General features: G+C 49.6%; 2 protein-coding genes across 2 annotated transcripts; both read right to left on the minus strand.

Moving 5' to 3' along the window:
• Positions 1–10,083: 10,083 nt before the first annotated feature.
• On the minus strand, positions 10,084–13,669 carry LOC139105299 (uncharacterized). The gene is made up of 3 exons (XM_070661312.1): positions 12,934–13,669; positions 12,343–12,588; positions 10,084–12,290 (listed from the first exon to the last, which is right to left on the minus strand). Exons 1-3 carry the CDS (start codon positions 13,667–13,669, stop codon positions 10,084–10,086), a joined length of 3,189 nt encoding a protein of 1,062 aa, XP_070517413.1.
• Positions 13,670–14,236: 567 nt separating this feature from the next.
• LOC139105300 (uncharacterized) lies at positions 14,237–15,280 on the minus strand. Its single transcript, XM_070661313.1, has one exon. It carries the CDS (start codon positions 15,278–15,280, stop codon positions 14,237–14,239), a length of 1,044 nt encoding a protein of 347 aa, XP_070517414.1.
• Between the last annotated feature and the right edge of the window lie 1,029 nt (positions 15,281–16,309).

A 16,309-nucleotide genomic window follows, 5' to 3' on the forward strand; every position in this document is an offset into this window, starting at 1 on the left:
TCGTTTCAATATTTACTGGAACAAAAGCGTAAAATTCATTCTCGAGAAGATTGTATAAAAATTCAGTCAATTGTGCACCACCAACTTTCCTCAAAAATTTTTAATAATATGATTAAATACGCATGGTTTGCCGCAAAACTTTCTGATGACAGAGAAATATTTATGAATGTTAACGAAGTATGCTTTAATATGAATAATTTACAAAAGAATTGTAATTGTACAAAAGTATCAAGAGGCACGGCAGTGCCTCGCGCCAAGTATAGGCGCAGCGAGGCACTATCGTGCCTCTATTACGCGAAACGGCGTTTTGAGAAATCCGTAGATTACCGGATCTCAATAACGGCTCAACCAATCGCTTTCTTAATAGGCATATTGTATAGATTAGGGTCGACTTTTATAATAAAAGTCTGTTTTGTTCAATGTCAATAGGTTAATATTCACATTGTCTTTTATTGATATAGAAATACACTAATACTATATGTGTTCAGCACACGCGCACCTTCGTCGTTTTCTTATGATCTCTGCACACGACAACGCCTGAGAAAACTTAATTTCTGAGTCGCGGCAAAATCTCCGTCGAAATGACGGCTTCCTGGGTCGTGGTTAAACCCTACGACGTCGCCTCAGGAAGATCGCTTTCTTTTGCATATATCGCACGCCTTTTAAATGTTCGCTCGACTTGGTTCGCTTCGAAGCTCGCATTCGACTGACTTCTCAAAATCTGTTGCTATGCTTCGGGTACGCGAAACCGGGAGGAAAACGCCGTGATTGGTCGAAATAATATCACGACACCCTTTTCGATTGGATATCGGCGACTTATTTGAAGCTTAAGAAATTTGCGGCTCTCGTAGATAACATCTTGAACCTTTGCCGACTCGTAAAATTCAAAATATCTTTCTTAAGCGGCGTACCTTTAGAAGTGCGGCGTCGTTTTACTTGTCTATATCGGTCGTGCACGACAACGCATACGCATATATATATATATATATATATATTCAAAACGCTACGGAACATCCTCCCCCCCGTTGGTAGAGCACCGAACAACCATACGCGCATGATTGTGTCGATGGGATGTTTGATCGCATTATACATAATTTCGCATCGCATATAATTATTATAATTCTACGCTTGACATAAGTACGTGTTAAATATAGATATAAATTGTAACGCGGTAATTTTATCGAGGGAAAGCTCGCCGGGAACCGGGGTACGAGTAAGTAGTGAAACGTGATTAAAACGTGAAAAGACATAAACGATACTTTATTATAGACTTAAAGAATAAATGGTAACACACAATAAAGCTTTAATACAAAGAAAAAGATAATTCTAACGTTACGCAGAACCAACACAAAAATACTTTAGTCGCTCGGTGGAACGGTACACGACCAGCCTCGAACTAACGGATCGATTGGTGCTACGCTCTGTGGGTGGCGGTATACGGCCGCGAGCCGTCTTTGCGTGGTCCAAGGTGGGCCCCGTGTTCGGGGGTCACGCGGTCGTGAGGCGGCGGCGCAGCGTGTGGGGCAAGCCCTCCGAGTTGTATCGTCTGAGCGGAGCGGCGTGCTCGCGGGTCGGCGACGTGGTGTGTAAGAAGTTCTCCGGGTCGTGTCGTTCGGACGGGAATACGCGGTCGCGAGTTGACGGTACGATGTACAAGATAGGCCGTTCAGGCCGTGACGGTCGGACAGGTTTCGCGGTCGCGAGTTGGTGGTACGAATACACAAGATAGGCCATTCAGGCCATGACATTCGGACAGGTTTCGCGTTCGCGAGTCGGCGACGCCGGTTACATGGTAGGCCGTTCGGGCGTGGCGGTCGTACAATTACCGCGGCGCGTGAGTTCGCGGCGCAAAGTCCAGGGAGGACTGTTCGGACTGTGGCGAGGGAGATCCGCGAGCGTCCGGACGAAGGAAGGCTTAAGAACGCCCGAGTCCTGGGGGGGAGGGTAGCGGTGTCGAAGGCCAGGTGAGCCTGGTCGAGGACAGGCTCGGGAGCGCCCGAGTCCTGGAGGTAGCGGTATCGAAGGCTGGGTGAGCCCGACCGAGGACAGGCTCGGGAGCGCCCGAGTCCTGGAGGTAGCGGTATCGAAGGCCGGGTGAGCCCGGTCGAGGACAGGCTCGGGAGCGCCCGAGTCCTGGAGGTAGCGATATCGAAGGCCGGGTGAGCCCGATCGAGGACAGGCTCGGGAGCGCCCGAGTCCTGGAGGTAGCGGTATCGAAGGCCGGGTGAGCCCGGTCGAGGACAGGCTCGGGAGCGCCCGAGTCCTGAAGGTAGCGGTATCGAAGGCCGGGTGAGCCCGGTCGAGGAAGGCTTGGGAGCGCCCAAGACCTGGAGGGTCTAATGCTGGAGTGCTCTCCAGCGAGGAAAAGGTGCCTCGTCTGCGTACGAGGCAGCTTATATACCCGTGGGCTTGAGAGTGGGGGACCGCCCACTTCCGAGCGGTCGGTGGCGTTGCGCGGTGTGGGCGGTTGGGCGGCCCATGTTACGCGTTACGGTGATCCGCGCTACGCGCTGCGGGCGGCTGGTCGACCCACGTGATTTTAGTTTTTGGTCGGGACCGCGCAATATTTCGGGCGAAAACGATGGTGGTCGCGGCGCGGGGTCTACACAGTTTTAACTCAGGGGCCTAGGGCCACATCACCCCCTCGTTTTACTCTGCAGATACCTCGTGTACTTTCCGGCACATTGTGAGGCGGCCGTCCGACGCAAATCGCAAGATCCACCTTCTTGTGGGGGTCCGGGCTCGCCATTTTCTATTGTGCTGGATGGCCGACATGGGTACGGAGATGCATGTGCCATCCGGCAACTGAATCGGTACCGCTAAGGGTATTCCGGGCCTTGAGATCCAGCCTTCCTGCCGTATGTAGGCGGGTGGAGCTGGCGGTGGCAGAATTAACGGCGCTGTGCCTGGCGGGCTGATAGTAGCCAGGGACGGTGGTGCTGCTGCTGCTGGTGCGCTGGATGGCCCGGCTGTCGCGTTCTCCCGCCCTCCGGGTATTGTGACGACGGTGGTTTCGTCCGCTGTTGATGATGCGGTCGCCCGGGCGTCGGTCTGCCGGATCTCGGATGGTGTGGCCGCTACGATAGGTTTTCCGGCAGCCATGATGCTGGCCACGGTTTTAATTTCCGCGCCCGGCGGCTGCACAATCTTCACCGCGCGGATGGTTGGCCCGCGGCCTGTTGTCGAGCCGCGTCTCAATCCTGGCGGCATTGGCGGGGGAGCCTTTGTTCGGTGTCCCCTTGTCAGATTTTGGCCGCGTGTTCCGGCGCCGGATTCCGCCAGGCTGGTGGGCACCGATCTTCCTGAGCCGGTGGTTGTTGCCTGGTGGGTTGTTCCGACCTGATGCGTTTTGCCGCTGGTGCTGGCGGTCGCGAGAGGCCTGTCCTGCGTAGGTCGTTCGCGCGCCATTTTCCCTGGGCCGCCTGTGGCCGGCCTCGTGGTGCCTGAGCTGCCGGGTGCCGCCATTTTGGTCGCGGCGGTGATCCCTGCGGCCTTCTTTCCTGCCGGATCGCCCTGTGTGGTAGTGGCGGTGTTTTGGCCTCGATTCTTCTGCGTCGTCCTCGGTGTGGCCGGTGGCGGTTCCCCCATCCAGCGGGTATGCCGATCTCGGCCGCCGTCTTCGCGCTGAATGCTTGTTCCGATCTTTGGGACTCGGTAACGACGTCCTGGATCAATGGGCGGCGGCCAGGCTCCCGGCGGTGGACTGGCTGGCGAGTCACTGTCCTCGCTTAAACTCCCGAAGAGCTCTCTTAACTTGTCTTGCTTATTCATCGCGGACGATAACTGCTCGACTGGTATCTGGGTCGATGGGGCACGCTTTATATATCCTGATTGCGGGGGTCTCTTGGACGAGGATTGGTCGCTTTCTTCGGGTGGGGGGTCCGGCTTTAAGTCCTGAACGTGAATGTGCCGATGCCAGCGCCCCCGGCCGTCACGAAGGTCCACGATGACCGGCGAATGAAACTTCATTATTGTAAGCGGGCCCGAATACTTCGGCGCTAGTTTGGCGTTGAAACCGTCGGTTTTCCGTGACAATGGATGTTCCTTTTTCCAGACCGAATCACCGTTTTGAGGTTGCCACTCCCGTCGTCGTAAATTATACGTGGTTTCCTGGCGCGGGAAGGCTCGGGCTAGATTTATTCGGACTAGCTGGAAGGCATCGTGGAGCGTGCGCTGTGTTTGATGCGGCGTTGTTGGTGTGGCATGGCGGCGATCCTCGGGATGCAACAGGGCTAGTTCACGTCCGTGGTTGAGAAATGTAGGTGTGAATCCGGTGGCGTCGTGTTGCGCCGTATTAAATGCGAACTGAAGTGGCCCGAGATGTTCGTCCCATCGTCTGTGATTCTTCTGTGTGAATTGCGCAATCATCGTCTTTATTGTTCGATTGGTCCGCTCGACCGAATTACACTGTGGGGTATAAATCGGTGTCGTACGGTGTTGAATGTGCCAAGCGCGCAATAAATTTCTCAGCAGGCGAGATTTGAACTGAGTGCCGTTATCGGAAATAACTTGGTCCGGGCATCCGTGTCGATACAAAATTTTCTCGACTATGGCGGTCGTCACCGCCGTTGCTGTGGCTTTTCGCAACGGGTGCAGCTCCACCCATTTTGAAAAGCGATCTTGCATGACTAAGAGCCATGTATGACCTTTGCGAGAGCGCGGTAGAGGCCCCACCAAGTCCATGGTGACTTGTTGCCAGGGCGCCGCCACTGGTGCCGTATGTAATTTTCCGGCTGGTTTGGTAGGCGATGCTTTATAAGCGAGGCAGGTCTTGCATTTCCTCACGAATCGGGTGATATCGCGGAACATGCCCGGCCAATAGAAGAGCCGAGCCATACGAACAATAGTCTTGGTCGTTTCAAAATGGCCGGCGCTAATGTCCGCATGGTGTCGAGCGATGGTCTGCTGTTGTTCTGGTTTCGGTACGCATTGTTTCCATTGCATAGCCGGATCAATCTCTTTAAAATCTACTTCGTGCAAAATAAGGCGGAATAAATGTCCTTGTTGTTCCTTGTAGTCTGGAAAGTCTGTAGGATGAGTTCGGACTCCGGTGAGAATGCGGCGGTACCAGTTATCCGGGGGCGGTGTCTCGGTGCTGGCTATGGCTGGTTGGCGGGAGAGCGCATCGGCCACTTGATTGGCCGCCCCCCGGCGGTAACGGACTTCGAAATGGTATTGTTGTAGTTCAAACAGCCAGCGGCCCAGCCGTCCCGTAGGTTCGTCCAAACGTTGTAGCCACTTCAAAGCTTGATGGTCAGTGACTACCGTAAAAGAATAGCCCTCGAGATATCCACGCATCTTTCGTATCCCCCAGATGACGGCGAGGCATTCCAGCTCGGTGGCGCTGTAGTTCTTCTCGGCCTTAGTAAGCGTACGGCTTGCGTACGCGATGACGCGCTCGCCTTCCGCGAGGTGCTGTGTCAAGACCACCCCTAGGCCGTTCGTGCAAGCGTCGGTCTGCAAGATAAAACGACGGGAGAAATCCGGGCAGGCTAGAACTGGGGCGGCAGTCAGTGCGGTTTTGAGCTCGGTAAAGGCTTTCTCTTCGTCGGGGCCCCAATTCCAACGGGCGCTCTTTCTGATCAGGCGGGAAAGCGGGGCGGCTAGACCGGAGAAGTTGTTAATGAATCTTCGATACCATGACGCCATTCCCAGGAATTGTCGTACCTGACGAAGGGTCGTCGGTGGCGGCCAAGCGGTCACGGCCGATGTCTTTTCCGGATCTGTACGGATACCCTCGCGGTCGATAATATGTCCGAGATATTTTAGTTGTGGCCTACAAAAGTGGCATTTCTCGGGGTTCAGGCGTAATTTTGCGTCTCGCAGGCGTTGGAAGACTATCTTTAGGTGGGTTAGGTGTTCGTCGAAGGTACGGCTTAAAATAATGATGTCATCGAGGTATACCAGTACGCAGGGTTCAAGCTCGGGGCCGAGCACTGTGTCCAGGAGTCGCTGGAACGTGGCCGGGGCCGAATGAAGACCAAACGGCATTACTTTGAATTGCATCAGGCCCCGCCCCGATACGGTAAAGGCGGTGACCGGTCGGCTCTCTGGATCCTACGGCACTTGCCAGTAACCGTCTTTCAAGTCCAGTGTCGTGAGATAACGTGACCCTCGCAGTTTATCGAGCGTGGCGTTGACTTGGGGTAACGGATATGCATCTTTCTCCGTGACTTCATTGACTTTTCGATAGTCAATGCAAAAACGATAACGACCGTCTTTTTTCTTTACAAGTACAATTGGAGAGCTCCAGGCCCCGCGGGAAGGCTCGATGATTCCGTCCTGCTCCATTCGCTTGATTTCTTGGTTTATTACAGCCTGCATGGCCGGATTACGCGGACGGTACCTTTGTTTGATTGGCTGGTCGGTTTTTAGTCGCAAACGGTGTGTAATTTTGTCGGTAGGTCCCCGAATGTTTTGGAATTTTCCCAGTTCTAGTTTGAGAAAATGTTTAAGGCGTTCCTCTTCTTCCGGCGATTGGACAGCGAGTCCGACTTTGTCGAGACTGTTTAGCTGCTTCTGATGTGAGCTGCCTGGTGGGATTCGCAGCGTTAAACCGATCTGTTCCCACAAATCTACTCCTATGATTATGGGGCTCCGAGCGTGTGGCATAATTGTAAATTGATGCCGGAAGATATCCCCTTTATATCTAATGGGTAGTAGCAGGCTGTCGGCGGTCTCTGTTGTTTCCCCGTCCGCTAGTCTGATTTGCTGTCGGTCCGTCTGACTGTGATAGCCTAGTTTTTCGGCTAGGCTTAACACCTCGGCATTTACGAACGAGAGCTCCGAGCCGGAATCTAAAAGAGCCTCTATCTCTGTATCTCCGAGTAGAATCGGTAGATGCGGTCGGGGCCGGAATCTTAATTCTGGCTGGCAGTGGGCCGGTCGGTGCTGTCGGTACCTCCGGCCCGTTGGGCGTTTCCCGTAAACGGATGACACTCCCGCGTAAGTACGCCATCTTTGCCGCAACGAAAACAGAATTTGACGGCGGGGCGGCGGCATTCGGCTCGAGTGTGGCCCCGCTGTTTACAGCGCCAGCAACACTCCTCTCGGTTGTAAGAGGCGGCTGCGATGGCCGGGGGGTGGCTGGCTTGGTGTTTCTCGGATTGCTCTCGGCGCTTGATGTCTTCGAACTCTGAGGCTCGCCGGGTGAGGTCTTCTAGGTTGTTTATATCTCCGATTCTAATGTACAGCTTATACTCGGGCCTCATATTCTCGTAGACCTGGTCGAGAATTTCGTCGGCTGACAGTTTTTCAGCGCGGCGTGCCATGGTCAGTAAAGCGGTGGCGTATTGTTTGAATGGTTCGCCAGCCCGCTGTATGCGGCCATGAATCTCCCGGGTTAACTGAGCACGGTATCGGTGCGGCAGATAAAAATTGCGGAAACTGTCTTGGAAGTCGGTCCAGCACCTCCATCGGGCCTGGTTATTGCGAAACCACAGCAATGCGTCGCCCTTCAACATTTCCGGCAATCCAAGTAATAGGAGATCTCCGGGATAGCCGTAGGCGCGCTGAAGTTCCTGGATCCGTTCAAGGAATGAAAACGGATCCCGCCCGTCGAAGTGCACGCCCCACTTCCGGATCTGGTTGATAGTTTTTGCATGGTCGATTGCGCCGAGGAGTTCCTCATTTCGTGGTGGTAGTGGTTCTGCCCGGTCGGGGGCGGTTTCCTCCATGTCGATTCCGGGGACGGGTGCTTGTAGTGGCAGTAACTCCTCCAAGTGGCTGAATGCCGGGAGCGGATGATGCCGCGGCGTGCCGGCCGCAAAGGCCTCTATTTGAGCTGAGGTATTTAACTCGACGCTGGTTTCCCCTCGGAGGCCACCTGATTGCGACTGACTTTCCGGCTTTGGCGGCACCGTTCTATTTACTGCCATCGGGGGTTCGTAACTGGGGTTAGATTCCACAAATCTTCGCAGGCGGTATCGTAATTGATCGCAGGGGCTGTCGTTATCGATTTGTAGGCGGGTCAATTCTTCGGACAAGTCTCTTTTGGATAATTTATAGATCCAGCTCTTCATTTAGCTTTAATCACGTCTCAGTTCGGTCAGGTTTCTGTTCGGGCGCCATGTAACGCGGTAATTTTATCAAGGGAAAGCTCGCCGGGAACCGGGGTACGAGTAAGTAGTGAGACGTGATTAAAACGTGAAAAGACATAAACGATACTTTATTATAGACTTAAAGAATAAATGGTAACACACAATAAAGCTTTAATACAAAGAAAAAGATAATTCTAACGTTACGCAGAACCAACACAAAAATACTTTAGTCGCTCGGTGGAACGGTACACGACCAGCCTCGAACTGACGGATCGATTGGTGCTACGCTCTGTGGGTGGCGGTATACGGCCGCGAGCCGTCTTTGCGTGGTCCAAGGTGGGCCCCGTGTTCGGGGGTCACGCGGTCGTGAGGCGGCGGCGCAGCGTGTGGGGCAAGCCCTCCGAGTTGTATCGTCTGAGCGGAGCGGCGTGCTCGCGGGTCGGCGACGTGGTGTGTAAGAAGTTCTCCGAGTCGTGTCGTTCGGACGGGAATACGCGGTCGCGAGTTGACGGTACGATGTACAAGATAGGCCGTTCAGGCCGTGACGGTCGGACAGGTTTCGCGGTCGCGAGTCGGTGGTACGAATACACAAGATAGGCCATTCAGGCCATGACATTCGGACAGGTTTCGCGTTCGCGAGTCGGCGACGCCGGTTACATGGTAGGCCGTTCGGGCCGTGGCGGTCGTACAATTACCGCGGCGCGTGAGTTCGCGGCGCAAAGTCCAGGGAGGACCGTTCGGACTGTGGCGAGGGAGATCCGCGAGCGTCCGGACGAAGGAAGGCTTAAGAACGCCCGAGTCCTGGGGGGGAGGGTAGCGGTGTCGAAGGCCAGGTGAGCCTGGTCGAGGACAGGCTCGGGAGCGCCCGAGTCCTGGAGGTAGCGGTATCGAAGGCTGGGTGAGCCCGACCAAGGACAGGCTCGGGAGCGCCCGAGTCCTGGAGGTAGCGGTATCGAAGGCCGGGTGAGCCCGGTCGAGGACAGGCTCGGGAGCGCCCGAGTCCTGGAGGTAGCGATATCGAAGGCCGGGTGAGCCCGATCGAGGACAGGCTCGGGAGCGCCCGAGTCCTGGAGGTAGCGGTATCGAAGGCCGGGTGAGCCCGGTCGAGGACAGGCTCGGGAGCGTCCGAGTCCTGAAGGTAGCGATATCGAAGGCCGGGTGAGCCCGGTCGAGGACAGGCTCGGGACCGCCCGAGTCCTGGAGGTAGCGGTATCGAAGGCCGGGTGAGCCCGGTCGAGGACAGGCTCGGGAGCGCCCGAGTCCTGGAGGTAGCGATATCGAAGGCCGGGTGAGCCCGATCGAGGACAGGCTCGGGAGCGCCCGAGTCCTGGAGGTAGCGGTATCGAAGGCCGGGTGAGCCCGGTCGAGGACAGGCTCGGGAGCGTCCGAGTCCTGAAGGTAGCGATATCGAAGGCCGGGTGAGCCCGGTCGAGGACAGGCTCGGGACCGCCCGAGTCCTGGAGGTAGCAATATCGAAGGCCGGGTGAGCCCGGTCGAGGACAGGCTCGGGAGCGCCCGAGTCCTGGAGGTAGCGGTGTCGAAGGCCGGGTGAGCCCGGTCGAGGACAGGCTCGGGAGCGCCCGAGTCCTGGAGGTAGCGGTGTCGAAGGCCGGGTGAGCCCGGTCGAGGACAGGCTCGGGAGCGCCCGAGTCCTGGAGGTAGCGGTATCGAAGGCCGGGTGAGCCCAGTCGAGGAAGGCTTGGGAGCGCCCAAGACCTGGAGAGTCGGATGCTGGAGTGCTCTCCAGCGAGGAAAAGGTGCCTCGTCTGCGTATGAGGCAGCTTATATACCCGTGGGTCCAAGAGTGGGGGACCTCCCACTCCCGAGCGGTCGGTGGCGGTGTGCGGTGTGGGCGGTTGGGCGGCCCATGTTACGCATTACGGTGATCCGCGCTACGCGCTGCGGGCGGCTGGTCGGCTCGCGTGATTTTAGTTTCTGGTCGGGACCGCGCAATATTTCGGGCGAAAACGATGGTGGTCGCGGCGCGGGGTCTACACGGTTTTAACTCAGAGGCCTAGGGCCAAAAAATTATAATGCTATTGAACTATTGTTCAATGGGCAATGGGCAAAGATATTTGACCGCTCGTTTGAGCTCTCCATGAGTTGTTTTAACTGTCGCAGCGCGTACAGTTCCGTCTTCTTCTGGATGGATCGAGGTGATACGTCTTAATAGCCATTGCGTACAAGAGATGTTTTTGTCTTTAATTAGTACGATCGCGTCGACTTCCACCTTAGGCCCATCTTTGATCCATTTAGTTCGCTTCTGTAACTCGTTTAAGTATTCGATACTCCAGCGCTTCCAGAAGTCTTGTCTGACTTTACTAATGTGCTGCCAAACGGACAGTCGATTATCTGGAACTGATGATAATTGCGCTTCCGGTAGAGATGTAATAGGTTTTCCGATAAGGTAGTGAGCAAGTGTCAAAGCAAGTGGATCGTTAGGGTCGGAAGAAATACAGGTTATAGGCCGGGAATTTAGAATACCCTCGATTTCGGCCGTAAATGTATTCAACTCTTCAAATGTAAAAAGAGAGTCACCTATTACTCGTTTGTAATGGTGTTTAAATAACTTGACCGACGACTCCCATAATCCACCGAAATGTGGAGCCGCAGGAGGGATGAAGTGCCATGATATTCGTTTTTCGATAGCATGGTTGTATATTGAATTTTTGTGATCGTCGGAATTTAGTAGCGCGTACAAAACCTTTATTTCATTATTCGCGCCTACGAAATTCGATCCATTGTCGGAATATACATTGCTAGGAACACCACGTCTGGCTGTAAATCGTCTGAACGTCGCTAAAAATCCATCGGTGGATAAATCGCTCACTAATTCGAGATGTATGGCCTTAACGACCATGCAGACAAACACGCACACGTAAACCTTTATCCGAGACCGATTTCTGTACTTTTTTTCTTTAATATAAAAGGGCCCACAAAAGTCAATTCTAGTATTATCGAAAGGAGTCGCCCTTTGTATACGAGATGATGGAAGATTGCCCATTTTGTATGTAATCGTATCTGGAGTAAATCGCCGACACCGTATGCATGAGCGTATTATACTTCTAACTTGGTTACGGCCGTCCAAGAGCCAGAATTTGCGACGTAAAATATAAAGCGTCGTCTGAATCCCGGTATGGAAATGATTCTCGTGAATCTCGCGAATAATTTTGTCCGTCAGTTGATGCTGACTAGGAAGCAAGATCGGATGTTTTTGCGAAAAAGTTAATTTAGACGCCTGTAACCGTCCGCCGACATGCAACAAACTTTTATCGTCTAAAAATGGGTTGAGATACACTAATTTTCCGGAATAAGATGTGCGATTGTCTTTAATAATTTTGATGTCTTTGTGGAAGTAAGAAGATTGTATTATTTTCAAAATATGTTCCTCAGCTTCGATCACTTCATCTGAGGATAACGGACCAGAAAATCTATTACGGGTTTTGAAACGGCGACAATAAGCGATGATACGGGATAATTTTGAGAATGAGGAATAATTTTTGAGAAATTCGGGTTCGTCAAGCGTAATAAGTAAACAACTATTTGTTTTCATTTCCGGTATTGTGATAATTGGTATTGTTTCATTGTGCCATTCAGATTCGTTTTTTAGTAACCACGCGGGTCCTTCAGGCCACAATTTATTATTTATAAACTGACGTGGCAATTGACCCCTAGAAAGAGCATCGGCCGGATTATCTGATGTGCGAATGTGACGCCATTCTATTAAGTTAGTAATTTCGGATATTTCAGTGACCCGATTCGCAACGTACGTATTTAATAAATATGGAGATGTTTTTAACCAATGCAAGACGATGGTCGAGTCACACCAAAAAATGATTTTGTCAGGATTAATATTGACCGTTTTAATAGTCTCGGAATACAATTTTGCCATCAATAATGCGCCACATAACTCTAAACGGGGTATAGTTATAGTCTTCAACGGAGCAACGCGAGATTTTGAGCAAATTAGTTTAATAAAAACTTCACCGTTATTTGCTATAGAACGCACGTATAAACATGCGCCATAACCGTTGTTACTTGCGTCACAAAAGTCATGAATTTGTACATTATTGTATTCTTTGCATATAACCCGACGATCGAACGATATGCAACGCATATTTTTTAGTTGATGACAAAATTCTGACCATTGTGTGTGGATACTCTGTGGTAGAGATTCATCCCAGTTTATTCCTGTTCGCCATACGTCTTGCATTAATCGTTTAGCGAAAAACACTATAGGACCTATCAACCCTATCGGATCAAAGATTCTCGCTATTTCCGATAAAACCTTTCGTTTCGTTACCGCTCCCGAAATTTCCATAATGTGTCGTATAGCAAATTTTGTCGTCTCGCGTGTTCCAGGTAACTCCTAGCGTTTTTAAAGATCGATCATTATCTAAAATTAAATTCATATGCACCGCCTCGATGTCTAAGTCGCTAATTATATGCAGATCGTTAGACGCCCATTGGCGTATAGCGAAACCGCCTCGACTCAACAATGCGATTATTTCGTCCCTAATCGCGCGTGCTTCGTCGAGTGTGTCGGTACCTGATAATAAATCATCGACGTACATATGATGTTTTAATACATTCGATGCTCTCGGAAACGATTGAACTTCGTCATCGGCAAGTTTGTGTAGCGTACGGATTGCGAGATACGGCGAGGAAGACACTCCGAATGTAAGAGTGTTTAACTGAAGCGTTTTTATTACCGAATTTTCACGCCAAAGTATACGCTAGAATCGTCGGTCGTCTTCGTGTACTAAGACTTGACGATACATTTTTTCTATATCTGCAGAAAAGACATAATTATATGATCGGAATCGGATAATATGTGAGAATAACTTGTCTTGTATCGTTGGTCCGACCATTAAGATGTCATTTAATGAGATACCATTGTTGGATTTCGCGGACGCGTCGAATACGATGCGAACTTTAGTGGTGTTGCTTAAATCTTTGAAAACGGCGTGGTGTGGCATATAAAAACCATGATCGGAAGGCGTTTTTATTTCGGATATATGATTTAACATTTTATATTCTTTAATATTTCGTTCGTATTCAAGTTTCAAATTTGGATTGGAAGTTAATTTGCGTTCTAAAGAAAATAAACGTTTTAATGCAATCGATCGCGATTCGCCTATGGATTTATTTAAAACGCGAAATGGAAGACGAACCACGTAACGTCCGTCTTGTCTCCGGGAAACTGTTTTGATGTAAAAGTTTTCACATTCAATCTCTTCCTTAGTAGAATACGGTTTGTTTGTAAAAACTTCTTCAATCGTCCAAAATTTCGTAATTTGATTTTCTAAATTTGATAAATAACATGAAGATGTTTCCGATTCTGATGTTATCGACGCGTCTCCTCCGATAACCCAGCCTAAACGCGTTTTCTGCAGATATAGATCTCGATCATTTTGAGATAAGTTAATTTGACCGACGAAAAAGATTGACAACGTAGGACCGGAACCGATTAATAAATCTACGGGCCTAGGTAGATGAAAATTAGGGTCTGCTAACTTTATGTTCGCCGGTATTGCAATAGTATTTCGTTGACAAATCTCTGATGGAATGGAATTTGATATACTCGGAAGAGTCAGACAAGTTAAATTCTTTGAGAAATTGCTGTGCATTGATTGAATAATGACTCGCGCACTACTCTTTGATACCGTGCCTGTAGCATTAATTGTATTGACCGGTAATGAGTGACCCTCCGCCTTTATTTTTTATCGTTTTATTAACGATTCGGTTATACAATTCGCCGTAGCACCCGTATCGAGCAATGCTCGACATTTTATCGATTTCATACGATTAATATCGCTTACGCGTACCATTGCGCTAGTCAGCAATTGAGGTGATAAACTATGATTAATAGCAAAAGTGTCAATCGAATTTTCATCGGTAAGCTCCAATTGTCAATCCCTTTGTGTCGCGTTAATTTTATTTGTCTCGGACTTATTAACGGATGTAAAATTATCAAGATGTAACAGAGTGTTATGCCGTTTTTGGCATATCGTGCAATTGGAAAATTTGCATTGCATACCGCGATGTGAACGCATACAGTTATAACAAAGTTTCGCAGATTTTACAGTATCAATACGTTGCTGAACCGTCATTTTCTTGAACGCGTCGCATAAGTATAGTGGATGTTTTTTAGTCTTACATACAGAACAATTTCGCGTGGCGTTCGTCATAAATGATTAGTTCGATATTTTTCTACGTTTGTTCGGTGGCTCAGCCTTACTTTTTTCTGTATCGTTTAATTTAACACGTTCTCTCTTTGACGCACACACGGCAGACTTGTATAAAAATTCATACAATTGGTCAAGATTCGGAATCTCGTCGCGACCGAGGCTAGCCTCCCATTTCTCCAACGTATTTTTTGGCATCTTATTTTCTATAATATGTATTATCATCTCTGGTCCCACTGTAACACCGAGCGCTTTGAGTGACGCGAGATGTTGTTGCGTGTCGTCGGCGAGCTTTGATAGGCCTTGCGCGGACTCTTTGTCGTATGTCGGCAGATTTAAGATCAAAGATAAATGTCTAGAGATCAGGATTCTTTTAACCTCATATGCCTTTTCCAATAAAATCCACGCTTCCGCGTAGTTGATGCCGTCTACTGATAAGACGCTTATTTTATTGGCGGCATCGTCTATTAAGGCTGATTTTAAGTAATGCAATTTATCTAAATTTGATAAATCGGGCTGAGAACTTATCAGATTCTGAAAGTTATTTTTAAGCGTTAGCCAATTTTCATATTTACCGTCGAATTTCGGCAACGGTGCGTCCGGTAATTTAATTTTACGTTTTGGCAAAACCGATACTGAAGTTTCTGGACGAGTATCGTTACTTGCGGTACTGGTATTGACGCTTGAGGTAGTAGCCGCGTTTAGATGGTCTTCAATTCTACTTGCAAGTGCATAAAAACGGTCTTGGACTTGTGTAAATTCACTCTGATGGTTGTCATCAGATTCTAATAGAATGAGTTCATCGTTTAACTCTTCAAACGTATGATATAGCGCGGTCAGACGAGCCAGACGTAATTTTAATGCGGTGTTATCTAATTTTCCTTTATCAAACAGATTCGCGAGATTAGTGATTTGAGATTTTAGTGACACTCGTTTTTGAACGATAAATTTACTCCAGTAGGGAATAAACACGGGGAAGCAGGGGACGAAAAAACCGCGATGAGCGGAGAGGTAGCCGTAGGTGGGAAGAGACCGGGGGTATCCGTCACCCATTCATATACCCCCCCCGGTCTCTTTTCACCTACGGCTACCTCTCCCCGCGCTCCTCTCATCACGGTTTTTTTCCCCGTCCCCTCGCCTCCCTCAACGCTCCTGAGTTAGAACCCGTGTTTATTCCCCCCTCACAACACCCCGCACTAGCAGCTACCATTCACGTCAACCCACCCACACATTCCCCAAATTTTTATATAAAATATAAATAATTGATATTAAAAACTTACGTTTTTAGTTTTGCCGCATTTTTTTTACCGGCGGCAATTTGCTGTCGACAAAAGCGAATCGTTTCCCGTGGGTGCACAGATTTAATCTTTTGTCCACGACGTAGCCGCACTCACCACCCACGGGATTTTCGGGTATAGAACGAGGGGTCCTGTCAAAAGTTAATGTTTCCCCTCGTTCACACTCACCGCGTATGCGGTTATCGTAATATAAGTTTAATTGTGCCGAATTGTTTTTTTGGTGTGCGCCACACCACACACCACCCGCACTAAACGGGGTACGATGCCCCAACTCGCTGCGCGCGAGAATGTGTACCAACGATGAGCACTTATCCATCTAATTTTTTTAATATGCGTGTTGCACTTGAAAAAATCAGCATGCGACTGACAGGCAACAGCTACGAGCTCACTGCAGACAGTCAGAAAGTAAAAACGAAAGCATTTTTTTATCAACAGCAGTCCCGAAGGTGTGACATATACTCGTGAGAATCTTTTACAGCGTTTAGCACGTTTGAAACTTAAGATGCATTCTATCACGCAATGAGAGATTAAGAAATTATTTCATTTAAAAGATGTATCTCGAAAATGTGACATATACTTACGCAAATCTTTTTACATTTAATTCTGAGTTTTTAAAGAAATATGTATGAGATCAATCAGTAGTTCATGGATATTGGGGAAAAAATGCAACAATAAAAAATTTTTTAATATAAACATTTAAATTATATATATTTATTATAAAATATAACATTATTTGTATATTTTGATGGCAATAAAAAATGTTTTAATATAATATAATATTACT

Source organism: Cardiocondyla obscurior, linkage group LG09 (assembly GCF_019399895.1).
Source record: "Cardiocondyla obscurior isolate alpha-2009 linkage group LG09, Cobs3.1, whole genome shotgun sequence".
NCBI classification, from domain to species: domain Eukaryota; kingdom Metazoa; phylum Arthropoda; class Insecta; order Hymenoptera; family Formicidae; genus Cardiocondyla; species Cardiocondyla obscurior.